The sequence below is a fragment of the Maniola jurtina genome, chromosome 20, assembly GCF_905333055.1.
Source record: "Maniola jurtina chromosome 20, ilManJurt1.1, whole genome shotgun sequence".
Lineage (NCBI taxonomy): Eukaryota > Metazoa > Arthropoda > Insecta > Lepidoptera > Nymphalidae > Maniola > Maniola jurtina.
Window position 1 is genome coordinate 9,911,692 of NC_060048.1, and position 26,663 is coordinate 9,938,354.

At 36.7% G+C, this 26,663-nt stretch overlaps 2 protein-coding genes across 7 annotated transcripts; both read right to left on the bottom strand.

Annotated features, from left to right (window-relative positions):
- Nucleotides 1–2,996: 2,996 nt before the first annotated feature.
- Nucleotides 2,997–4,910, bottom strand: LOC123875659 (RNA exonuclease 4). 2 transcript variants are annotated; one of them, XM_045921627.1, is made up of 3 exons: nucleotides 4,459–4,910; nucleotides 3,149–3,305; nucleotides 2,997–3,041 (listed from the first exon to the last, which is right to left on the bottom strand). In XM_045921627.1, exons 1-2 carry the CDS (start codon nucleotides 4,792–4,794, stop codon nucleotides 3,153–3,155), a joined length of 489 nt encoding a protein of 162 aa, XP_045777583.1. In that variant the 5' UTR covers nucleotides 4,795–4,910; the 3' UTR covers nucleotides 2,997–3,041; nucleotides 3,149–3,152. The 2 variants fall into 2 exon arrangements, with proteins under 2 accessions (XP_045777583.1, XP_045777582.1); XM_045921626.1 differs by lacking the exon at nucleotides 2,997–3,041 and having other exon boundaries at nucleotides 3,122–3,305.
- Nucleotides 4,911–6,474: 1,564 nt separating this feature from the next.
- LOC123875641 (putative leucine-rich repeat-containing protein DDB_G0290503) lies at nucleotides 6,475–26,380 on the bottom strand. 5 transcript variants are annotated; one of them, XM_045921580.1, is made up of 21 exons: nucleotides 26,113–26,380; nucleotides 25,205–25,598; nucleotides 24,052–24,234; nucleotides 23,097–23,308; nucleotides 22,271–22,496; nucleotides 20,858–20,955; nucleotides 19,360–20,782; nucleotides 18,799–19,254; nucleotides 17,384–18,670; nucleotides 16,725–17,069; nucleotides 16,214–16,543; nucleotides 15,303–15,770; nucleotides 14,401–14,973; nucleotides 12,904–13,356; nucleotides 11,286–12,448; nucleotides 10,635–10,877; nucleotides 10,252–10,345; nucleotides 9,704–9,921; nucleotides 7,817–7,936; nucleotides 7,177–7,293; nucleotides 6,475–6,677 (listed from the first exon to the last, which is right to left on the bottom strand). In XM_045921580.1, the coding sequence occupies exons 1-21, from the start codon at nucleotides 26,146–26,148 to the stop codon at nucleotides 6,630–6,632; spliced, it is 8,487 nt and encodes a 2,828-aa protein (XP_045777536.1). In that variant the 5' UTR covers nucleotides 26,149–26,380; the 3' UTR covers nucleotides 6,475–6,629. The 5 variants fall into 5 exon arrangements, with proteins under 5 accessions (XP_045777536.1, XP_045777538.1, XP_045777539.1 ...); XM_045921582.1 differs by lacking the exons at nucleotides 22,271–22,496; nucleotides 23,097–23,308; nucleotides 24,052–24,234; nucleotides 25,205–25,598; nucleotides 26,113–26,380 and adding an exon at nucleotides 21,752–21,872; XM_045921583.1 differs by lacking the exons at nucleotides 22,271–22,496; nucleotides 23,097–23,308; nucleotides 24,052–24,234; nucleotides 25,205–25,598; nucleotides 26,113–26,380 and adding an exon at nucleotides 21,579–21,704.
- Nucleotides 26,381–26,663: the final 283 nt, after the last annotated feature.

Below are 26,663 nucleotides of genomic sequence, written 5' to 3' on the forward strand. Positions count from 1 at the left end.
TGTTAGTCTCTGACTGCGATCTCACCCTCACAAATGGATCACCCCCAACTTTTAGTTCGTGGGTCGTAGATATACATATATTATTATTACTTACTATTAAATGTTGATTACTTACTTATTATTTATTTTTATAGTAATGATGAAATAATTTACTTATGCTGATGATATAATATTACGTAGGCAGATATATCTAATAATCTCGTATTTATTAAGACCTGATAAAACAATCATTAGTGTGTAAGAAATATGTTGAAATCACTAATCATGTATTTTACTTTAAAAAAACATCAGTTTTTTATTTTGTAATATTACGCTACGCTACGTTACGGTGCGCTAGGTATTGCGTGTCATACAAAATGACAGTTTTATCTGCCGATTCAACGCGCCCCTACCGAGCGTACTGGGAATTAAAACTGACAATTTGTGCCAAATGGTATTCGTGTTGACGATGTCACATCACTAACATTTAGTTCAAAGTACGGTCACATGACGCTTGCTGCTGCTATCAGAGTAAAAATAGCGATAATCAAGACTTTGCGTAAAAGACACAACCTCAATTGCATGTCTAGCGTACTATATTGTAATAGTAAATTATTTACATCTATGCACTTTTATCGATGTACATTTACAAAAATACCTACCTATAGCCCGCGACAGGTGGAGATGGCAATCGGGATATGAGGCGGGGGAACGCCTCGTACACCCGCAAGGTACCCGCGCTCGCCCGCATCAGGTTAGCACGGGGGCGTTCCCTCCCCGATTGCCATTTCAAATTAATGAAAGGCCGGCAACGCATCGGCGATACCTCTGGTGCTGCGAATGTTCATGGGCGGCGGTAATCACTTAACATCAGGTGACCCACCTGCTCGTTTGCTGGGTATTTTTTATTTTAAAAAACCTGTCGCGTATGGCGTTTTATATGTGTAAAATAGTGAGTACGCCCATAAAGAATGGCCATACACGGGCAGCTTCAAGCTTCTAGCAATCATGACCTTGACATCAATGACTAAAACAAGTACGCTGGACCTGCGATTGCCGACCTGGTTTGAAGGAACTTGATTTTTTGCCATTTAGGTGCTGATATTGGGCGTCATGTGAGTATACTCGGAACTAAATATTAGTGATGAGACATCTTTCTACATACCAAGTGTCAACACGAATGTCATATATGACACAAACTGACAATTTTAATTCCCATAACGTTTGGTGGGCTACTTTGAGGAAAACCATTATGTATGGCACTTTTTCCAGCGTACTTGTTGTCCATTTCAGTGTGACCAACCATTACAAGCTGCGACTGCATAGCGAACTGCAATCACAAAATCTACTGAGCAGTTGACAGCCACTGCTCAAGCGGTCGGTAACGTTGTTCAACCGTTAGTCTGTGGTATTGATACTAGCATAGTGAATACTATACTCTATCCGCGGAATGAAGTTAGTATAGCGCTCTCTCTGTTACGCAATCCCATACAAATGATAGAGCCAAACAGAGAGAGCAAATTTCCGCCGATAGCGTATAATTTTATTATTTCATAATAAATAAAATCTTAAATACTCAATTACGCTATATTCACAATATGTCAGAGTATTTAGTTTGTAGATGGCCTTATAATAGATGAATCAATAAAATCTATTTTTTTTAGCTGACTTAAAAGACAAACATTTCACTTCCTACAGAAACACAATTTTAATTTAATTATTCGCTAGCGCTAAAATCTCTAGTTAAAAAATATCATTTCGTTTTATTACTACAGTGTGTTTCGTCGAATAGTACCTATGGTGTTATGTTGGCTCCCCTGTCTGTCCAAGTCATTGGCACCATATTTGCATAAGAAGACGCAGATTTTGTTTATTTTCATTTGATTTTCCTGCATGAATGAAATGAAAATCAAATGAAAATAAACAAAATCTGCGTCTTCTCATGCGAATATGGTGCCAATGACCACCCAACAGACAGGGGAGCCAACATAACGCCATAGGTACTATTCGATGAAACGCACTATACAGTCCAAGACCGTATTGTGGGTATTTTAACAGCTATACAAAAACTTAGATCCCTTCACAATTTATTGCTACGGGCCACAGACTGCAAAAATATATATACATAGTAAGTATAAAATTAATACATAATATGTATTACATATCCATAATTGGACCCAGTTATGCCAAAATGTACCAACCCACGAGTAGTCAAACAAGTAGTAAATACTGTTAGCATTTGAATAAGATACAATTTCGCAATTTGTATTTCACATATTATAATCTGTTAGCCACCTGCTGTTATCCAATAACATAGTAACACGTACCAACGCATTTCACCAAGACATTTTCTGTGATTTTCTCACCTTTTAAGTCAGATAACGAAAAATAGATTATTATAGATATTGAACATGCACAATTTTGTACATTTGTAAGTAATGTTTGGTGCTATAGTGGTTTTGTGGTGTACTTCGATAAATAAAATAAGTTGAAACTATTTTGAGTTTTATTTTATTGTTTTAGGATAGGGCGGCGGTTAAGTCACTGTTCAGGATGCCAAAGTAATGAGTAGTTACCTAAAGAGTTTCTTCTGTACACTTAAGAAAAGAAACCCGCTCGCTTCGCTCGTGGCTGTATCTTGCCGGGGGGCGTTACTAATAAATAAACTCTTGCCTCTTGAAGAAAAATAAAACCACTGATTTTATTTAAAAATTGTATTTGCTAGAAAAGAAGTTCTGCAGTGTACAGAGATACAATACAAATCACTTATTAGAAAACTATATTTGACAACACTTCAACAAAACAAAATATTTGTACTTATGGAACAATTAAGCTTGAAAAAAGATTTGTATCAAATCTTATGCAGTACTTAGGTACCTATTGTTTTAATATAGGTATGTACCTATACCTACGTACCTACCTAATAAAATGTCTTTAAATGCAGAGAAACAAAATAATATTTGGCAGAACTTTGCCAAATTATAGAAAAAAATTATAAGTCATAAATTAAAAAGTACACAACACTGGGCATTATTATTCAAAAATTAAGTAGGTATTATATTCTTGTTATTAATAAATATTCAAAGCCTAATTATTAGGCTTTGAATATTTATAGAGAAAATAATGAAATAAAACAAAATAATCAAAGTGATTGGGTAAGTAGTTAATCCTTATTAATAGAGGCGCTCCCAGTTGCTGGCCACTTGGCGGTAAATGTCCATGCAGGCTTTGGCGTCCTGCACGGAGTCATGCTCTCCCTCCTGAATGTATCTTCCCAAGTATTGCCTGGCCAGGAATTGTAGCGAAGCGGGTTGCCCGTTGTTCAACTGAAAAAGAAATAGGAAACATTAAAATTTTTGAATCCATTAAAAGGGTAAGCTGCTTTGTGAAGTCATGACAGAAGCTTCTATATATAATTTTAAATACCTAGAGGGATTTAATCCCTTATAGGTATTTATTATTATATCTCTGTATAGGTATAGTAGATATAGGCACACACTAAGGATGTGATGTTAGACAAATAGATCAAAGTATAAGGGATATGACTGGGTAAGCACATACAATGGTCAAGGTTTATAAATAGGTACCTAAGTATTCTTTGGCTTGCATACCTATCTTATACTAAAGAACATAGACAAAAACTGTTTGGAACACTAAACTCCTTCATCATCATGATCAATCCAACACTGGCCTAGCACTGACCATGGATCTCCTCTAAGAAGGCCATGTGCAGATTGGCAGGTTCACACACCTTTGAAAACATTATGGAGAATTCTCAAGCATGCAGGTTTTCTCACGATGTTTTCCTTCACTATTAAAGCAAGTGATGTCTCATTGCTTAAAACGTGTGTACGTACCCATGATCGAATTTCGGGCACATACATTTCAAATACGAACGTCTTTACCACGAGGCGTTATTTATTTATTTATTTATTTATTTATTATGAGGTACGCCCACAGCATGTTCACAAAACACTTAAAAAATACAATAGTAAAGTCTTATTCAGTGTGACACACCACTTACGGGCACACACAACTTATGCGGGTAACACAATGAATAAATGACCGATCGCATAATATTAGTATATAATAAATTTGGAAAAATTATATAGCTCCGAAGGATAATAAAACAAAAACAAGATAATATTAACAAATATTTCCTAAAAATAATGACTGAATTTACTTATTTCTAAATATTACGTTACGTTACGTTTGCGTTACGATGTTTTACCTAATTAAATTCCTTACGTTCGGGTTTTTATTCTAAGGTTCTCGTATTTGACCACATCATCTAAGATTGTCTTGAAGAGAACTAAGCAGGTAGGTACTTACCTAACTGAAACCAGGCGCCCACGCTGTCGTGCTGTGACTTCATGCTCCTGACGTAAGTAGCTGGTTTCCATCACGCCGCGTGTTGATCCAAGACATGTATGCTAGATGAAGTAAATAGGAAACACAAACAGTTTAAAGGCACCTTACCCTTTTAAATGGTTCATATTGAGCCAAGTCGCGCCGCATGTGTTCCGGGTGAGACAGGCCCAAAGCATCAAGGTCAAAATGGAGGGAGTGCCCAATTAAAATGCAACCGCTGATAAGCGATTGCACCTTTTGTTTTATCGTGGAAAATTCTCGGCCGTTTTGCAGGTTAGTACGCTTGATGCCGCTCACGCAGGTCCTGTAGTCGGTCACCTGCGCTGTGGGTTTCACATATTCGTCCAGCACAGTCATTCCATTTTCATTGACGATGGAAACTCTTGCCAGGATGCTCTTGTTCCCGCTTCCTACCATTTCGCAATCAATTGCGTATTTCACCATTTTGATACTTTCAACAATTATTTCTTCAATTCACTGAGCTAGTCACAGAAGACCTTAGCTTGATTTTAGAGTTTCGTGGAAGACGCCGCTGACGTAATGAATAACGGACAGCATTTGGTTTACTATTTATAGCAGGAAAAGCACCACAAACACGATAACGGGTGAACCACCATCCATAGACGAATATATTCTGTTTTTATTATTATTTATCTTTATAAGTCTATACTCTATTGTTCTACTTGTAAAGGTACAGATAGACATGCTATTAAAATAGCATGCTTAAAATGAGCATGCTCTATAACTAAATGATTTATTTATTTTTAAAATTGGTCTTTTTAACTGTATACATTTGCTAGTGAAAAGCAAGCTCAAAGCAAATATTCCGATACACATGCTACTAACAGCTAACTAGTTAGGTAGCAAGCTTTTTGCCAGTGCAGCATGTAGTGAAAAATATAAAATCAAGTGGCCTTGCGCTCAGAATTGAGAATCATCTCTTTGCTTCGAATGCAAGGCGTCCAAAAATTTGTCTTCAAGAAAGGAAAAAAAAAGGACTACGAGGATTTGGGTCAGTGATTTGATCCAGAAGAAAAAATATTGCAGCAAAGACTCGATTGTAGAAATGCGAGAGGAAGATATGAATTAGGATAGGTTATAAAAATCAAACATCAGCTGATCGATACCTAGCATGCTCAATAAGCAAACCTGCCTAGACGCGCTCAAAACGCCCTCTTCCACCCGCGCTACAAAATCGAACGACCGACAATTTTTGAGCATGCTAATAATAAGCATGTTTATTTTTAGCAAAGCATGTACACACATGCTATTAGGTAGCATTTGCTCGAAAAAAGCATGCTTTCGTGCTAATAATGAGCATGTGTATCTATACCTTTAGTGGAGAATAACGGGTGAACCACCAACCATAGACAAATATATTCTGTTTTTATCATTATCTCTAGAGATTAGATAAAATTATGTATAATTTGTCTGTGGGGTGGGAATTTTAGCCCATAGACTACATTGTATAATAGACACAATGTGGAATACATGTACAGTAGAAACGGGTAACATTGGAAAGTAGCGCGCACGGGCGTAAATACGTAGCGAAAAATCGTAAGTCTATGCGTAAATACCATGCATATAATATAATATCGCTGCGTAAATAAGGTATATTTTGTGGAAATGTCACTTAAATTACTCCCTGAGGTTGCTTTCCTGGACAATTTACTTAAATACCTTGTAATAAAACTGTAACTGGACGATTTCTGTACATTAAATATGTTACCGGCGATGCATAATTTAATATGATTAATTTAGTCCTTAAGTATAGAATAACATAATTTATAATACTGGATTTGATTAATCATCATGATCATGAAATTCTGATAGTAATTGGTTGGTGGCTCTATCATTTGTATGGGATTATGTAATACCGAGAGCACGCTTCTTTCTAATGGATAAAGTAGCTATAGGTAAAGCATGTCGGGTCGGGATAGCGCGCGTGTGCGGGGCGTCCCCTCACCTCATACCCCGATTGCCATCTCAATCTGTCGCGAACTATATAAAATGCTCGCCACACCATTGTGGCCCGACCCGTCTCTAGAGGACACATTCCTTTAAGTGGATACAGCGCCTTAAGCCAAGCAGATATGAAAGATGAATAAATAAAATGTAAAGCAATTTAAGATTCAAGTTCTTTATTTAGCAGATGAGTACCTATCTCTATTTTTATATAACTAGTTCTAAAAAATAAATTAAGTTATAAAATTTATGAAAGAACCAAATAATAAATGCAATAGTAATAATAATTTATCATTATAGGCGGTGGGGCAACATTACTTCTTTCTAAACATATTGCTTAGTCTTCGACTGCGCGGGGTACCCTGTAAATAAATAAATAAAAATTAGTACTCGTAACTTTACACTTGGTCACGAAAACAAAATCTGAACGAGACTCAATTTTTGAAAATAAGTTTGCAAACGATTTTTAATTATAATACGTACTAGTAACTAGATGATGCCCACGACTTATTCTGCGTGGATTTAGGTTTTTGAAAATCTGAAGGAAACGATTAAAGGTATAAATCAGAAAATTTCAACTCTTCTATTACAGTTCAAACACCAAGTACCATCATGCCGATCCCAATCCAAGTACCATTGTACAAGATTACTTACTTTTTCAATTCACATGACACTTGGCAGCCATTTTGAATTTTTTTTTTTTTTTAGAAGCAGTAGAAATACAAATTCTGTAAAAATTCTGTAAAATGAAAAACAGCCTCCTGACAGACGATGGACGGACGGACAGCAGAGGCTTAGTAATAGGGTCCCGTTGGCACCCATAGGGTACATACTTGATACTACAGAACCCTAATAACTCACTTCAACAGTATCGTTTTTGTTGGATCGGAAGAGCGAGCGGAGCCGGGAGGGAGTGCTAGTCTTGCGCGATGCGGACGGGTCGGCCTCGATGCGTAAAGACTCGCGCAATTCGGAATCCTGTATACAAAGAAGTAAAAATTGGATTTAGGTTTTTAAATATTGCACTGGATCTCTTAATAAAAAACCCAGCCAAGTGCGAGTCGGACTTGTGCACCGAGGGTTCCATTTTTCCCTTTGAGGTACGGAACCCTAATATAGTATAGAACGAGCGACGGGCACTATTCCAATATGTTTTGACGGCCTCCCTGGCGCAGTGGTAAGCGCTGTGATCTTATTAGTGGGAGGTCCCGGGTTCGATTCTCGCCAGGGTTGGGAGTTTTGTAATTTCTAAATTTCTGGCCTGGTCTGGTGGGAGGCTTCGGCCGTGGCTAGTTACCACCCTACCGGCAAAGCCTATACCTACCTCCTATTCTACCTAGAATACAAGCTGTCTCTGTATTAAAATAAATATTTTCATGGGCAGCGGTAATCACTTAACATCAGGTGTTCCACCTGCTTGTCTGCTCGTTATTTTTATTTAAAAAAATCCAGGATGTCTATCAGTTGACGATGATGATGATGGATTTGCATGGATACTGACTGTAGCAGACAGTCTTCCCGCTTGCTTGCTCGGAGTGGGCGGTCCAGGCTTCTTGTAAGCTGTGATGCCAACCTCTTTCCTCTGCTTCCCGCCCAGCGACATGCTCGGGCCGCCGGTACACTGAAAAATAAATAACAAGGCCTTATAATACCAAAAATCCGTACAAAAGCGAGTCAAACTCAAGGGGTACCGTCGTTTAAAAGTAACACTTTTTTTAATGACGGCCATTTTGAAAATTTTATTATTTATTAGTTGTATAGTGGAATAGAAATACACAATCTGTGAAGATTTCAATTACAGTTCACGAGATACAGCCCGCTGACAGACAGATGGACGGACACCGGATGCATAGTATGTAATAGGGTCCCGGTTGGCTATTCGGGTAGGGTAGCCTAAAAAGCACATATTGACACAGTCTATCATATTCAGTTTTTGAATAAAAAGCTAGTACAAAAGGCACAAAATAATTTAGTAAATTAACATATTATTATAAATTTATGGTAACACAATAAACAGGTAAATCCCAGGTTTATGTAAAAAGTTAAAAAGATAATATTTGCACTCAGATTTTACACGTCCTTGAGATTAAATAGATAATGAAATTGATGATAAATAACAATAATGATAAAATCAATATATTCCGGAAATACCCGTATTGTATATGAGCGTAAACCACGTGATTAGCAGAAGGAAGAAATCTCACCTTGATGTCTTCCTCGTGTATGGCGGGCGCGAACTGCGTCTCAGCGGGGTAGGAGCTCTTGAGGTGCGGCGGACACAGCGAGTTGCGGTACTGAAGCTCCGAGATGCGATGTCCGGGCGGCGCCCCGCTACATGCGTTCTGTTCTCACCTTGATGTCTTCCTCGTGTATGGCGGGCGCGAACTGCGTCTCAGCGGGGTAGGAGCTCTTGAGGTGCGGCGGACACAGCGAGTTGCGGTACTGAAGCTCCGAGATACGATGTCCGGGCGGCGCCCCGCTACATGCGTTCTGTTCTCACCTTGATGTCTTCCTCGTGTATGGCGGGCGCGAACTGCGTCTCAGCGGGGTAGGAGCTCTTGAGGTGCGGCGGACACAGCGAGTTGCGGTACTGAAGCTCCGAGATGCGATGTCCGGGCGGCGCCTCGCTACATGCGTTCTGTTCTCACCTTGATGTCTTCCTCGTGTATGGCGGGCGCGAACTGCGTCTCAGCGGGGTAGGAGCTCTTGAGGTGCGGCGGACACAGCGAGTTGCGGTACTGAAGCTCCGAGATGCGATGTCCGGGCGGCGCCTCGCTACATGCGTTCTGTTCTCACCTTGATGTCTTCCTCGTGTATGGCGGGCGCGAACTGCGTCTCAGCGGGGTAGGAGCTCTTGAGGTGCGGCGGACACAGCGAGTTGCGGTACTGAAGCTCCGAGATGCGATGTCCGGGCGGCGCCCCGCTACATGCGTTCTGTTCTCACCTTGATGTCTTCCTCGTGTATGGCGGGCGCGAACTGCGTCTCAGCGGGGTAGGAGCTCTTGAGGTGCGGCGGACACAGCGAGTTGCGGTACTGAAGCTCCGAGATGCGATGTCCGGGCGGCGCCCCGCTACATGCGTTCTGTTCTCACCTTGATGTCTTCCTCGTGTATGGCGGGCGCGAACTGCGTCTCAGCGGGGTAGGAGCTCTTGAGGTGCGGCGGACACAGTGAGTTGCGGTACTGAAGCTCCGAGATGCGATGTCCGGGCGGCGCCCCGCTACATGCGTTCTGTTCTCACCTTGATGTCTTCCTCGTGTATGGCGGGCGCGAACTGCGTCTCAGCGGGGTAGGAGCTCTTGAGGTGCGGCGGACACAGTGAGTTGCGGTACTGAAGCTCCGAGATGCGATGTCCGGGCGGCGCCCCGCTACATGCGTTCTGTTCTCACCTTGATGTCTTCCTCGTGTATGGCGGGCGCGAACTGCGTCTCAGCGGGGTAGGAGCTCTTGAGGTGCGGCGGACACAGTGAGTTGCGGTACTGAAGCTCCGAGATGCGATGTCCGGGCGGCGCCTCGGTCTCGCGGCGCGGCGTGGCGGACAATTCTTGGAGCCAGCGGTTGTCAAACACCTCGCCTTCTTCGTCGGACATGTGCAAGCCACGACCGCCTAATTAAAAAAAAAAAATTATACATATTTGGGTCCCACAAAGTCCATTGGGATGATGCCTATTTCTAAAATAAATTATTTATTAGGATTCATTAAATATAGGGACTTCCAAAATTCTTAAAATTCTCGTTCGATGTTAGTTTTAAGTTTGCTAACTATTTTATATTATCGATATATCTAAAAAAGTACGTCCAATTATTTCAAATGTCTATGACGTCACATCTGTGAATTTCATACAAGCTCCCTTATACTGAGCGTTTTGACGTTTGATAAAAAGTCACTGATTTGACTAGTAGCCATCCTCCCTATTGTAGATCACAGAAAACTTACCCTTCGCGTTATTATTAGTGTTGACGGGCAGAGAACGGAGGGAGTGCGTGTCGGAGGGTCGCCCGCGCTCCTCCGCCGGAGCGACGAGGCCCGACTGAAAATAAATTATAATTCGCTTCATTAGATTTTTTTATTTAAATAAACTTTAATTTTTCTGTAGAAATTTTTTAGCTACAGAAATACAGAAATGCAATCTACTACTAATTTTGAATTGACGACTTTCAATGAAATCTCTTTGCTGAAAACAGAGATAGAAATCATTTACCTTTACGAAACCATTATCTCTTTCTAAATTTCAATGTGCAATCTTTTATCTGGATACTTCTATCCCATTAGGATCAAGTTTTTTCGCAAACCTTTACTAATAATACCATAATACGTACCGAATGCACATGTTGTAGTGACATGAGCGAACCAGATCGTTGCTTCTTTTTCAGCCAATCAGCCTCGCCTTTTTGCATGAGGTACTTCTCTCCAACCCTCCACAGCTCAGTGGTTAGTGCCTTAATATGTTCCTCGCACTCTCGCAATTTGTTCCGAGTCCTTTTCAACTCTTCCTCCAACCTTTTCATCTCTTCATTCTCTTTGTCTTTGAATTTTTGTATTTGCTCCTGGTACAGTTGTTTCTGAAAACATTTTATAGCGTCAGGCAAAGAAATGAGAGTACTAGAATAAGAAGCCACATGCAAAATAGAACCAACATGCTGAGTAAAAAAACCATAAACGCAAAACAAGTGTCGTGCAACATGCTTTTCTGTATATAAAACACTAATTACCTTTCCAACGTAGGTTGTTTTAAGCAATTTAATCTATGTTTTAATGAACACTCAAACAAAAAAAAAACAGAAATAAAACAAGCATTCATTATAACGTTACTTTATTTAATAAATAAAGACTTCACAAGTCTTCAATATAAATATAAATAAAATCATCATAGCCAAAGCACACGTCAATCACCAGTAATCCGTTTGCAAGTAGAACCACCAAACAACCTGATAGGCAAGGATTAACAACAGTATGGGGAGGGTACTGACCATTTTCGCCTTCATCCTGTTAAGTTTGTCTTCGTATTCCGCACGAACCTCCATCACAGTAACGGATTGGGTGTCTTTAGCTCCTTCTCCTTTTAGGGCGCGCGCGACTTCTTCCAGAATCTTCTGGAACGAATTCTGTAACTCGCCCAACTGAATTTCTAGCCCCGTGTTCTGGAAACTTCCAGAAGAAAGGGAAGCGCGTTCGGTCTCCATTGTGAACGCTTGCTTGACCTTCTCCGAAGATATCGTCATAGACACGCAGCGTTCCACCCACCTTTCAAAATTCATTGTACATTCTAACAAATCCTGCATTACTGCAGAGTACCCCCTTTCTAACTTCCCCATAGCTGCATCTGTTATACGCCCGTCTAGACTCAAAATCTCCCGCCTGACTGTTCTCTGTATGGACACAACTCGACTCAACTTTTGTATATACAATTCTTTAACAGAATTAAACGTCTTTATGCTAACTGAAAGCTCGGTAAGGAACTTCCTAGTATTAATTATTTCGGATTCGTTGATCCTGTTCACTTCGATTAATCTATCCCTCTCTTTCTGTAATGCGATTTGTTTTTCGGAGCAGCGTCGTATGTGTCTCTCGGTTGTCTCGAGGAAGTTTTCTAGATCCTCCATAGTGATTGATCCTGCAGTTAAGCTTTTCCGTAGGTCGCTGTCACAATTCGTGTTTCCGAAGTTCGTCAGTTCCTTCAACACTGTATTGGACTTGATTTCTGCTATCCTCTTTAATATGATGGCCTGATACTTGGCGGAGACTTTGATTATTTGCGTCGCGCGGTTTTCGGTCGCGCTCATTTTGGTGACTTGCTTTTTGAGGTCTGCGATTTCTTCATTCTTGAGATGGACGATTTTTTTGAGTTGAGTTGACAACTGTTGGCAGTTCTCCTTGCTCATTTCTAAATCCTTGGCTACGTCGAGGTATTTGTTTTCAGACTCGGCCACGAGAGATTTCAGGTATGTGATATCGCTTTGAAGGGTGGTTATCGTCCGGTTTTTGTCCTGTATGATTTTTTCGAGGTCAGATATGGTCTTATAGCTCTCCATTGAGGAATAGTCTGTGGAAGTGGTATCTACCTGATGCTGCAGGTTGTGGTGCTCTTGTCTGTGGTATTGTGGACTCGAATTTTCGTGACTGGCAACGGCAACTGAAAACAATTATTTTATTGAACATCGAGGAACTCTTATACTTTTGATTGCATCACAAACACTATGCTGCATCCGATAACGTCATTTATATCTAATGATTGAATCTTTTATTGGATTTAAACTATTTAACCAATTTTTTAAAAGCTAATGAAATCCAGATCTGTGTTTTTGATTGAATTAGGTTGTGTGATGTCAAAAAATAAAAATAATTCATACCATCAAATAACCTTATTTATTTACTAATACTCTATACTCATATGTACATGACAGAAAACATGAACTTTTTTACTCAAGGAAAAGCCAGCAATAAAAACCTCATATTTTGCCTACTTCAACTTTTTACACATAAATGATGTCATACAAAGTGGTGTATTCAATAAGCAGCTTCTTAATTTTCGAACTTTCATGCGGTTTCCTAATTTCATAAGTAAATAAAATGGCAATTTAAACTCACACGTCTCTCTTTGTCCAATAACGTTAATTAATTTTTCGTTTTCATTTTTCAAAATGTTAATAGCTTCTCCATTCTGTTGCATTTCGTCCAACTTTTTCCTTAACTCATGAATTTCAGATTCTTTAACTTCGACTTGTTTCACCGCAACTGCCAAAGATTCCTTTTCTGATATTAATTCATTATATAGATCCTTTATAGTTCCGTCCTTTTCTTGCTTAAGCTTTTCAATTACTCTGTCTTTTTCACTCGTTTGTTGTTCTATTATAGTTTTTAAGGCCTTTACTTCATCTCGAAGAGTGTTTATTTCTTTTTGACGCGATTCTAATTCTGCTTCGGCCTTCGACTGAAATTCTTCAAGAATAGAACATTTGTTGGTTAAATTCACTTTTTCTTTGGCTTGCTCTTCAAGCTTTTGTACTTCTAATTGGCAACGATTTTCCAACTCCGTAATCCCTGTAATAAAACGCGTAATATTATTTAAACTAGAACAAAATAACCTGATTATTATATTTTTATGGGTGCTGTCAGCATGGATTGGTATTTTATCAATGGCTATTTTGTATGAAAATCTACATTGTTACATTTACATGTAGATAAAAAAGAGACAATGCTAACAGGTGTGATTTAATCCGAAAATACCATGGAAAAGGGATCACTTTTTTTCATAAATAATTTTAAATTTTTCGAAATCAATACAAATACGACTTTTTATTTAATATCGAATTGAAAACATTAATCTTATTTTCATGTTTAAATTTTGTCATGTCTACCGTGTTGGATCTGTATGATGTCATAAAACAGCACAATATATGAATAAATTAACATACATAGACTGCTAAAATTATAAGCAAATAGCTTGATAGACATATGAAAGCTTGGGTCATAAGGGCAGTTATAATTCTAATTTCATAAGTTATTAAAATATTCTCTCATATTAAGCTTGCGCGAGGATATAAGTCACAACGCGTAGAGGCTTATCAAGAAATTTAATCTTTAAAATAACCTAACTGCAATATTAGTTTGATTGGGGCGCAATTGCCATTGCAACCACTCAATCAAAATAGCGACCTAAACACAAAAGTATTTAATAGTCGTTGAGTCTCGAGTCGGAACGAGACTGGCTTAAGAACCTTTTTTTTTTTTCGGATTGAGTATGCATAATTGGAGAGCTTAAGAACCGGCAATCAACCGTATTTATTCAAATCGATTCAAGATGGCTGTTCGGAAGAGATCGTGTGACGTCGAATGAGTCAAATATCTGTTTCATTACTTTAAATGATTCTTTGAAAAAGCTAACACATAGAGTATTTTAAAATAGAAATCAAAAGATACAGTGTGAAACTGATGGGATATAGGTTTAATAAAACTGCCATATCCCTTCCAAGTTAGCACGCTAGCACTTTAGCCTACATCATCACTTACTACCAGGTGAGATCACAGTCAAGGGCGAACTTGTAATCCAATAGAAAACACAAAAAAAAAAACTTTGAAACATACTTGTCTTCATGTCTTCGTTTGCTTTATTTAGTTCTGAGATTTGGTTGCTAGATTGTTTCAATAACATATCGTTTTGTTCTTCAAGTTTTTTCAAGTTTGCATTTAATTCTTCGATTTCTTTATAAAGATTTACATTTTCATTTTCAACTCTCTGCTTTTCTTTTCCCAAATCGGCGATTTCAATTTTAAGTTTATTTATATTGTCAGTTAATTCTTCACATAGATTTTCTTTTTCATTTTCAGTTTTTAATTTTTCTTTTTCTAAACTGGTAATGTCAATTTTAAATTTGTTAATATTGTCAAGTAATTCTTTACTTAGATTCGCTTTCTCATTTTCAATTTTCAGCTTCTCTTGTTCCAAATCGGCGATATCAATTTTAAGTTTATTTATATTTTCAAGTAATTCAGCATTTTCTATCTCTTTATTTTTGAGTAAAACTTCTAATTCGTGTGTACATTTACACTGTTTATCCAAATCGTTTTGTAACTTTTTGACTTTGTCGCCAAATTCAACTTCCATTGTGTCACTTTTGATTTTCCATTCGTTATTTTGCTCTTCTAATGAACTAATACCTAAAACATAAAAATAATACTTATAAAATATATAAAAATTAATGTCTGTCTGTCTGTTCGTTACTTATGGGTTCGCGTATCTTTCATCCAATTGAATTAAAACTTTGTAGTTGCTATGGACCCTTGCGTGATGCTTTCTGATATATGTAGTACCATCAATGAATGGGCAAGTTAAACATGACTAAATATTCCCCTTTCCCTACTAAGCTTACAACTTGTGTTGTATGGCAGAAAAAAGTAAAGCAGATGAGATTTAAGCCTACAAACTTCGAAATTTCAGTCTTCAATCTAACACGTTAACGTATTGAGGCTTTTAAAATACGACCTACCTTCACTTTGTTCATTCAATTTCTCGCGAATCTCATTATTTTCAACCATCAAAATTTCTATTCTACTTGTCTTCTCTGATACTTCCTCGTTTAGCTTCGCAACTTTCTGTTCAAACGAGTTTTTCTCAGATACTAGTTCTTTTTCAAGATGGTCTTTTTCTTTACGTAAATCAGTAAGTTCTTTGAAAACAGTTTTAAATGCGTTCCCTTTCTCTTGTAACTTAATTTCGGCATATCTCCTTTCAGTTTCAATAGTTTGTTTTAAATTGCTTACTTCTTCTTCTAAAATCTGATTTGCTTTTGTATATTCGTCGATTGTTTTGTTAAGGGTAACTTTTTGGTCTTCCATGACTGACTCTGTTACAGTGACCATGTTTTTCAGTACAAGTCTTTCGGATTCAAAGTCGTTTATGAGTTTTTCTTGATTTTGTTTTTGAGATTTTAGATCCTCCTCTAAGGTTTTGATGGCTGAAAATTACATGGAATACATAAATACATATGTTACAAAAATTTTATACACATAATAAGATGTGAAGAAGAAAGCCAACAGTGTGTTTTTACCTAGGGCTCAACTACTAAACCAATTTTGATGAAAATTAGCGCAGAAATAGCATGGTTGTCAGCATATATTAGTAGATTATATTTATCTTTCAGTTACCAAGATGAAAAAAAATCCACAACATATTGTATGAACATAAACACTAAGAATTGTCTGCAAGTTTCACTAACTATGAAAAAATATGTCCATACTCCATACTGCACATAATATTTTGTTTCATATAAGTAGTAGGTGTAAAGTTAAATCTAACTATTAGAACTAAAAAATATAAGACTATGAAAACACTACTAAAATTAATGAAGTACTACGTTTCCCCATAAGTATTCAACTTTGCTTCAAACTTTGAACTTACCTGCATTATTGTCTTTTATAACATGTTGTAACCTTTCTTTTTCATTTCTCATAGCATCCAGTTCCGCAGTTTTCTCTTTCAAATAATTCGTTAATTTCGTAATCATCATATTCAAGTTATCAATTTGACATTCGTAAGTCTTCTTAAGTTTATCGGTCAAATTCTCATTGTCGATCAACTTGTCCTTGAGCGAGTGAACTTTTACGTCTAACTGTATTTTGACATCATTTAATTCATTGCGTAGAGTTTGGTTTTCTAGCTGCAGTTGTTGAATGTCCCTTGCTTTTGTCTCCAACATTGTGTTGTGCTTTTCCGTTTCTTTTCTCAAATCTGGGAAAATTTTATGATTTAGGCCTAATGTTAACTATAGACTAGAGTTGAAAGACATTTTATAATTCATATTACACTTAAAAATAATTATACAAGTATATGAAAATTGAAAAACCAAATGAACATTCGAAACTAATTTCGGATTTATTAAGTTTTTTTTATCTTTTCGAATAAGACTTACCAACTTTAGAATCGTTAACAGCTTTCTCCAAAATCTGCACTTTATCCTGAAGTTGCGTAACTTGTATCTCCTTTTGCTGGACCATCTCTGATATTTCTTTGACGGCCGTACTTTCTTTTTCCAATGCCTTCTCCAAATTTTTCTTCAGTGTTAATTCGGAAACTAGATTATTAATAATCTTGAAAACAACGTCACATTTTTCTGTATCACTTGCATCGGAAGTTAAAATATTATTGTATTTAATTAAGAGGTCTTTACAGGTGTTATCACTGTTTATTTTGTCAAAAACTTTGCTTATTCCGTCATTTAAAATTGTGCTGATATTTTCGATATCTTCTTTAAGAGCTGAAATAAAAACATGATGTAATTCGAATTAACTTATTTTTAATAGCCGCATTCTACTCGAGATTTTTTTCTATTATTACAACAAGACTTAGCAAATTAGTTGGTAAAAATGGCAATCTCATAAAATATTCTGAAAAACTACTTTGAATGAAAGGCAACCTTGATTATTTTAGGCGATTTTTTTACTAATACCGTCACATTGTTTGATGACCAATTGACGCATCATTTTAGTACTAAACCATCTAACCACGTTACTCTTTTAATGTTCATAAGGGAAGTGAGAGACAAGAATTTTTCAACATAAAAATACTTACCATTATAATCAGCATTTAAACGTTCATGATTGACTGCCAAATTTTCTATTTCCTCTCTCTTAGCAGCAATTTCGATATCAAACTTTTGGTTTAAATTTGATATGTTTTCTAATAAATCAGTCTTTTCTTGTATCAATTTATCGGATGATGTCCTCAATTCGGTGTTAGATTTAGTAAGCATCTCCTTTTCAATTGTAAGTAACTCTTCTTCTTTTTTAAGCATTGCACATTCTTTTCCGAGACGTTTGATTTCTCTGACCAAACTATCATTCTTTCTTTCTAATTCAGTTCTAAGCGACGTCTCCGCTGATAATTTCTCTTCTAAATTATCTTTTAAATCAATAATATTTTTCTTTTCTTGCTCAGCCAAGTCCTTAGCAAGCCTTTCTTCAACTAGTTGTTGAGTGAGACATTCCTTTTCTTCCAACAAGGTGTTTTTAAAATCTTCGACTTCTCGTAACTGATTGCATATTTGTTGTTTTTCAGCGTGAAGGGCGCCTTTGCCTTCATCTGCTATTTTTCTAATTGATTTTTCTTCCGTAAGTTCTTGTACTAATATTGCTTTCTCGTTCAACAAACTGTTTTTTTCCAATGTAACTTTTTTCAAAGCAGATTCGGTTGCTGCAATTTTTTGTAACAAATACTCTTTTTCTTTAGTCAAATTTTGTTTTTCACTTTCTAAAGCATCCTTTAAAATTTTTTCAGCTAAAAGATTTTCTTTTAAGCTGTCATTAGTATGAGCACCTTCGGTACAAGTATTGCGAAGTGAAGTTACTTGTGCAGATAATTCAGCTTTCTCTTGGTTCAAGACATGAACTACAGCTTCCAAATTATGTATCTTTGATTCAGCAGATATGACTTTATTAGTGTATTGAGTAATCTCATTTATTTTCGCATTTGTATCGTCTTGCATTTCAGTTTTCAACTTCTCCCATACGAATTTATCTTTTTCATACTCTTTCTGTAACAACTTTAAATTGTCTGTAACGTTTTTAAGTCGAGTTTCTAAACCTTCTATCATTGCGTCTTTTTCTTTGATCAGTAGTTCATGGTTACTATTATCTTCTTCTACAGTGTAGTGCAATTGAACATTTTCCCTTTGTAATGCCTCCACCACTTGCGCATTGTTCTCTATAACTGATTTCAATTCTTTTTCGGATTGGCGAACCAGAGATTCTAAATGTTCTATTTTATCAATTAATTTTTCTATTTCTGTATCTTTTTTAAGTGTAATATCTTTAGAGTTTTGTATCATTTGATCGAGGTTACTTTTTAAAGTGTTTATTTCTAAAAAAAGCAAAAATAGTTATAATTAAAAACTGACCAGGGTTAAAGTACTGAAACATTATCTTGAGAAAAACCTCTATAAATAAATATTCTCGCATACAATATTTTAAATTCGTAACTAAACCTACCTTTAATTTTGTCTTCGTTGGATTTTGCTGAAATTTCCAATTGATTTTTTAAATCGCTAATTTCCATATTTTTCCTCAAGATTTCTTCATTTAGTTGAGCGCTTATGGAATCGAATAGAGCACATTTATTCAAATACTCTTTTTCAAATTTAGCTTTGTGAATATTGGCTTCATTTAACTGCTGTAGAAGGAATAATTTTTCTTTTTCAATCGCTGAAGATTTCTCATATTCTTGTTTTAGAGTTATTTGCAAATTTTCGATATCCATTTTTAAGGTATCTATTTGTAATTCTTTGGCCTCGATTGTAGTTTTCGACTCTGTTTGCAGGTCTATTAGTGATTTGTCCATTTCGTTCAATTTAGTCATCAGTATAGTTGTTTCCTTATCGTACTTGTTTTGAATATGATCACATGCATTTGTTTTTTCATCAATAGTGTTTTTAAGATCATCAATAGCTGAAAGAGACATCAAAAACATTTAGTAAATAATTGATTTTTTTTAAACATTATAATATTATTAGGATAAATAAAGTCAGGAAGAAGAAGAATATTTGGACTTACTATTCTCGTATTCTTTAGCTTTTTGAAATAGTTTTTCAATTTCATTTCGTAAGTTAATGATGATATTACGTTTTTCGCCGGTATCTTTTAATAAATTATCCTTTTCCGTACGAAGAACATTGAAGCTTTTTTCTAAACTTTGTAAGTTCGTAATTTCAGATGTTAGTTTATTATTCAACAAGTCAATAACTTTATCTTTCTCACGACACTGTTCATCAAATTTGATTTTCGCTTCATCTAGAGACTCTTCAATAACCTTTATCTTAGTTGCTTTCTCAGAATTATCTCTATTTAATTTGTCAACTGTTTTATTTAAATTTTCACAAATTGTTTTCAATTCCGCGTTAATTTTCGTTTCACTGATTAAATTTTGTTCTGATTCATTATACTTTATTTTTAATGAAGTTAGTTGTTCATTTAAGCTACTTATAGTCTCTGTCAATTTGTTATTACTAAGTTCTAAATCATGCAATTCATTCTGGACACTTATTTTATATTCAATTTCGTTTTGTAGTTGATTTCTCAAAGCTTCTACTGTAGCATTTGTTTCGTCTAAATTGTACTGCAACATTTTCCTTTCTTCGGTGTACTCGTTTTCAAGACGTTCTTTTTCTTTACAAATACTCTCAATCTTTGAATCTCTGCTTTGTAAGTCAATAAGAAGTTTTGCCTTACAATCCTCTAAAACTCTGTTATCATCGTTGCATTTCGCAAGACAAGAACTAAGATTTTCGTTGTCTTTTTCCAACTGTTGGTTGTAAACGTTGCATTCTTGTATATGTTCTTTTAAATTGGAAATTTCATCATTTCGTCGTCTCAAGTCATCCTCATACGCATGAATTTGCGTATTCAAATTTGTTACATCGTTATTATATTTGTTAACTAATTCACCTCTCAACTCTTTTTCCTTCCTCAAATCGAATTGCAATTTCTCTATTGCTTCACCTTTTTCACAAATTTTATTTTGCAGTTCAACTAATTCATTATTTCTATTCAATACTTTCTCATTTAATTTCATCACTTTATTTTCATATTCTTCTCTCATTTTAAGTCTTGATGATTTTTCAGCATCAAGATCTGATTGTAACTTTTGTATTATGTTTTCGAGTTTTGTAGTTTCATCCGTTAGGCTTTGTAGAAGAGATAACTTCTCTTCTTGTAAAATTTGAATTTCTTTCATCTTTGAATCAATGATTCTTCTAGAATTTTCTCCATTCCCTTTTATTCTTTGCTCAAGCTCAGTAACCTCATTGTTTAATCTTGTAACTTCGTCATCATAGCGCAATTTCAAATTATTCCGTTCTTCTATTTCTTCATTGATACGATGTTTCAAATTGAAAATGTCAGTGTCTTTCTCAGAAATTGTTTTCGACAAGCTTTGTCTTTCTTCATCAGATTTTTTTGTGAAGTCATTAAATTCATCCTATTAATAAATCAAAAACTTAGTAAAGGCTCTTAAATACAATAAAATAAAATAAAAAAATATATAGTAACAAACCTGCAAGAGTTTAATCTGTTGTTCTAAAACAACTATTTTAGCACGCTCCTCGCCTAATTGTACTTCTATGACGTTGGCACACGCTTCGCTACATACAGCTAAAACAAATAAAGATTTTTGTTAAGATTGCATTATTGTTATGACTGCCGTTTTTCTACAAAATTTTAAAGATTTTATGTATAGCAAATAACTTGAATTATTTCAGAAACACCATATGTGTGGTATCCTGTTTTGCCCCATACACAGAACTTCAGATTTATTTTAAATTGGACTAGTTTCCGTGACTTGTATATACAATATACATACTAGCTTTTACTACATTTCATCCTGCAAGGGTTTGGCCCAAGCATAGAGATATAGAAATGTAAAAATTAACTCACAAGTATTATGCAGTGATCTCACGCTCGCATCAAGCTCATCACACTCGAGTTGGCTAGTATCAACGCGGTTACGAAGGTTATGCTGCCTCAGTTCTGTGACAAGCTCTCTTAAGGAATGCACGTTTTTCGCTCTATCAACTAGATATACCTATAGATATGTAAAAGTACTCACAAGTATTATGCAGAGATCTCATGCTCGCATCAAGCTCGTCGCACTCGAGTTGGCTAGTATCAACGCTGTTACGAAGGTTATGCTGCCTCAGCTCTGTGACAAGCTCTCTTAAGGAATGCACGTTTTTCGCTCTATCAACGTAGATTTATAGATATGTAAAAGTACTCACAAGTATTATGCAGAGATCTCATGCTCGCATCGAGCTCGTCGCACTCGAGTTGGCTAGTATCAACGCTGTTACGAAGGTTGTGCTGCCTCAGTTCTGTGACAAGCTCTCTCAAGGAATGCACGTTTTTCGCTCTATCAACGTAGATGTACCTATAGATTTGTAAAAGTACTCACAAGTATTATGCAGAGATCTCATGCTCGCATCAAGCTCGTCGCACTCTAGTTGGCTAGTATCAACGCTGTTACGAAGGTTGTGCTGCCTCAGTTCTGTGACAGGCTCTCTCAAGGAATGCACGTTTTTCGCTCTATCAACATAGATGTACCTATAGATATGTATAAGTACTCACAAGTATTATGCAGAGATCTCATGCTCGCATCAAGCTCGTCGCACTCTAGTTGGCTAGTATCAACGCTGTTACGAAGGTTGTGCTGCCTCAGTTCTGTGACAAGCTCTCTCAAGGAATGCACGTTTTTCGCTCTATCAACGTAGATGTACCTATAGATATGTAAAAGTACTCACAAGTATTATGCAGAGATCTCATGCTCGCATCAAGCTCGTCGCACTCTAGTTGGCTAGTATCAACGCTGTTACGAAGGTTGTGCTGCCTCAGTTCTGTGACAAGCTCTCTCAAGGAATGCACGTTTTTCGCTCTATCAACGTAGATGTACCTATAGATATGTAAAAGTACTCACAAGTATTATGCAGAGATCTCATGCTCGCATCAAGCTCGTCGCACTCTAGTTGGCTAGTATCAACGCTGTTACGAAGGTTGTGCTGCCTCAGCTCTGTGACAAGCTCTCTCAAGGAATGCACGTTTTTTCGCTCCGTCTCTAATTCCTCAGCCAACTGGCATAATCGAGATGTTTCCTCCTGACTTGTTGCTATCCATTTGTCACGCTCGCGTTTTAGTTCATCTAACTGTAAAATATTTTGATCAATTCTAATGTACACAATCTCTAAACTTCTGGAGCAAGCTTGGATGGCTGGAGTGAAGACTTCGGCGGGGAGGGGCAACGCACGCACAACAGACGGAAACGTTTAAGTGCGGAAACCAACCCAGAGAGAAGAAGAAGAAGAAGATCTCTAAACTAAAATGTCAGGTCTAAATATATTGCATCTCTTTCATAATTCTCCCTGCAGAAAAGGATAGCACTGGATTTAGAACTATCAATTCAGTTTAGAGATTGTTTACAACAGAATTAGCCACAATATATACCAAAGACAATACACATATTATTTAGCTCAACCGGTAAAAGAGTGGACTGAAAACCGAAAGGTCTACGGTTCAAACCCCGCCCGTTGCACTATTGTCGTACCTATTCTAGCACAAGCCTGACGCTTAGTTGGAGAAGAAAGGGGAATATTAGTCATTTAACATGGCTAATATTCTTTTTTTTTTAAATATTATTACAATCCAATCCAATCCAATCAATCAGCCTGTAAGCGTCCACTGCAACTAGCTATTATTACAAGCTTTTATGTTTTTCAAAAACAAAATTTTTTACTTACTAAACTTACCTTGTTTTTATATGTATCTCTCTCATATTGGACATCGTCCAACTTCTCCTGCACAGTCACTAGCCGCTCTTCAGCTTGCTCCAACTGTTTGACAAGTTTGACTGTATTGTTGTTGGACACCTCAGCATCTTGGACACTAGTGTCTTGTCCACAAGTGGACAGCTTGGCCTTTAGAATGACTATTTCTTGTTTGTACTGCTCCTTGTCTTTTACTGTGAAAGAAATATCAAATTACTGGTATGACAACGCAAAAATTGCAACGCAACACTGCATTAGGCTTCCTGTACATTGTACATGAAGTCGGAGCCGCACTGGCGCGGCGGGAAACCGCAAGTGAATGTAAACAAACATGAAAATCGCACTGGAGCCGCGTCATGGCCGCCCGGCCGTCGCATCATCGGCCCTTCGCTGCCATTATGTGTATATGACCTTACTATTACTAGATTATTCTTCTTCTTTTTAACCTTATCCCACGCTACATGGAGTCGGCACATGTCTTCGTCTTTCACTCCCTTCTGTCATCCGTCAACGTATTATCCACCCTTTTATACGCATATCCTCTTTCATTTCTTTGGTCTTTCCTTTTCTTTCCTTTCCTCTTTTATCCAACTACTAGATTTGACAATGCTATATTACTTACTATTTCTACATAATGAAATCGCGGCAACGACGCGACAGTGCGAGTTTCATGTACAGGAAGCCTTATAGCTCGTTCACACAGGCTGCGTAAGTATAGACGTAGCGTGTACCATTGCGTTGTAATGTATGGAACTGTATGAAACATGGCACACCGCTTGTGTAAAGCGTGGACGTATGTGTAATCTGGTGTGTTAGGGATTTACGCGCGTCACTGCGCACGTGTCTCGTGTACGCCATTGGTGTAAATCGGCCTTTAATGTAACATCCTGCCAGTCGCCGCGTCCTGTCCGCATGCCTCTGTGATATAGTCACTTACCGAGTTTCTCCATCCTCAAGTTGTGTCTGGCGAGCTCCTCCTGCAGATAGTTGCGGTCGAACCTCTCAGCGTCCAGGGCGGCCTGCAGGCGCCGCACCTCCGTGTGCAGCGAGCGCAGCGCGGGCGGCGTCTCCGCTACCGTGACGTAGTCGGCCGCAGCCGCCGCGTCCTGCCCGCAAGCCTCTGGAATATAACGGCCCGTATAAAAAGGTGAACTAGGCAACCGTCTCGGGCGTTTTGGGAGCGGCATAGAGAAGATGCGGGACAGGCGTCTTAACACAACTTGACTGGCGAGAGCGCGTAGCTCACGCGTCTCTTCTATGTGTAGAAGCATAGCAATAAAATATTATAAAAATGTAGTTTTTGTGAACAACTTAATTGTATTATATTGTCACTGGTGCAACACCATGTAAGTGATTTTTTTGGCAGTTTTAAAATTTCAAAACCCCACTAGAGAATCGAGAGACGCGTTGTTTCGGGCAGTAAGAAACAAGAAAACATCCAAGAGAAACACCTAAAGGAATAAAAAGTAACTGCATTGTATCCATCAAACAAACGAAACCTCTGGAAAAAGCAAGTTTCTACGCTCTTCTGTAAAGATGATAATTTTGATCGTGGTAGTGGTAACTAATCTACCTAAGAATCCTACCTATAAATAATTTAAAATTTAATCAGAATATTTTTTATGGCTGAATCATATTGATATTCAAGTTAGAATGAATTAAGGTACACTTAGTGCCTAGAATTTATGTAATAGTTCATTGTCATTAGAAGGTTTCAATTCGATGTTTGACATGTTATTCTTATGCCCTTGTAAGCAATTACTGGTTGTCACTAGTTTCATGATCCAATTTAAAGAAAATCTTCTTTCTGTATGCATTTTATTAGTAAAAGTTATTAGGTACAGAGTTTGAAGACAAAAGGAGGATGTAAAAGTAGACCACTTTCCAGTATAATTTATTATTTACAATTAATTAGGGTAACATTTGGTCCTCGAAATCTGTTCATAGCCCACGGACTGATTGATATGAAGCAGAAAAAAAAATTAATTAGGGTATATCACGTCCTTATAGTGTACGCTTTGGCATACATTTAGGCAAAGTATTTAAATTGAAATATGAAAATTTGTGTTTTTTTTTTTTAATAATTTTACCTGCAATAGCCGCCAAAACATCTGTAGAGGATATATCATTGCAATCCATTAGGCTTTTACTGAATTTCAATATAATTTCCTGATCGGCTGAACTAAGTTCATTGCACATTGCCTTTTTAATGTCTATGTTCTTAGAGTTCACACACACAAAGAATAGTAAGAGTGAAGCAGCAACATAGATCTCCTCCTCATTTGTCGGCTCCTGGTTCCCATTTTCAAAACGGAATTCTGGATATTTCTCCAATATAAATTCCTGGATTGTGTGAGCTTCTAAAGTAGACGAAGTTGACTCGTCTAAGTTGAAATTCTCTCGTAAATGTGAAATAATGTTCACAAGAGATTCTGAAGTCACTGGGTACCTTTGTTTAGTATCTTCTTCAGAGTAACAGTTGATCTGAAATGAAAATATTTATGCCTTGGTTTGATACACAAAATGTTAAAATTTGGTGTAAAGTTTGAGTTGTTTTTTGAGTTTTATGTATGGACAGAAATTTCAAAAAAATTATTCATTTATTTAAACATCTTTATTTCATCTATAGTAAGTATATCAAAGAATAAAAAGCTTTTTATACTATTCTTTAGCCTAACAGTTAAACAGTATCTAGGTATTTTATGTAAGTCACTAAGTACCTATAGTTTTACTTCTTGTTTTTTTTTGGCTTTGAGTAGTGCATTGGCCACCAGTATAAATTAATATTATAAGAACGAATGTGGATAGGTTGCTCGCGGTTTTTTTTGTGTGGCTGTTACAAAATTTGGCCATATGCAAGTCGAACGCACTGCACCTGGCGGTCGGCCCGCAGATGGCAAGGATACGGCGCAAATTGTAATAAGTTAACAAAGAATAAGTACGTATAGGCATATTTAAGATTACTTATTTGATTTAATATTGAGTAAATAAAACATACCCAATTAGCAAGAATAGTTTTCCATTTGTGTAACATTTTCACTGTTCGTTAACTTCTAATAGTACGTTAATTTTCTTACGAATCTGAGTGAACACAGTTTGTTAATTGTTTACATGATTTAAGAAACAAGTCTATAAAAGTTTTGCAAACAAATGATTTTTAATTTAATAGTAAATTTTTCGACAGTTGTTATTTTGCCGTTGCAATTTGAAATGGTTTTTTTTTTCAAAACGTATGTTCGATTCGTCGATGGTCGTTCACTTCAAACTTCAAAAACGATCTGAGACATTTTAACGTTATAGAATGACTGGTGATAAATAGGTAAGTAAAACTGACTAAATTTATTTTAATAACATAAGTGTTTAAAATTCTTGATTTTAATTAATAAATGAAATAATAATTATTTAATAATTACTAAAAGATATTTTATCCATCCATTCTTGAACGTTTTTCTTGTAAAGACTTACCTACTCTTTGGTTATTCGAATCTAATGTCAATGTCAGTAATTGTCAATGGTTTTTTTTTTTTCAAAAGGCGGCTCTAGATTCTA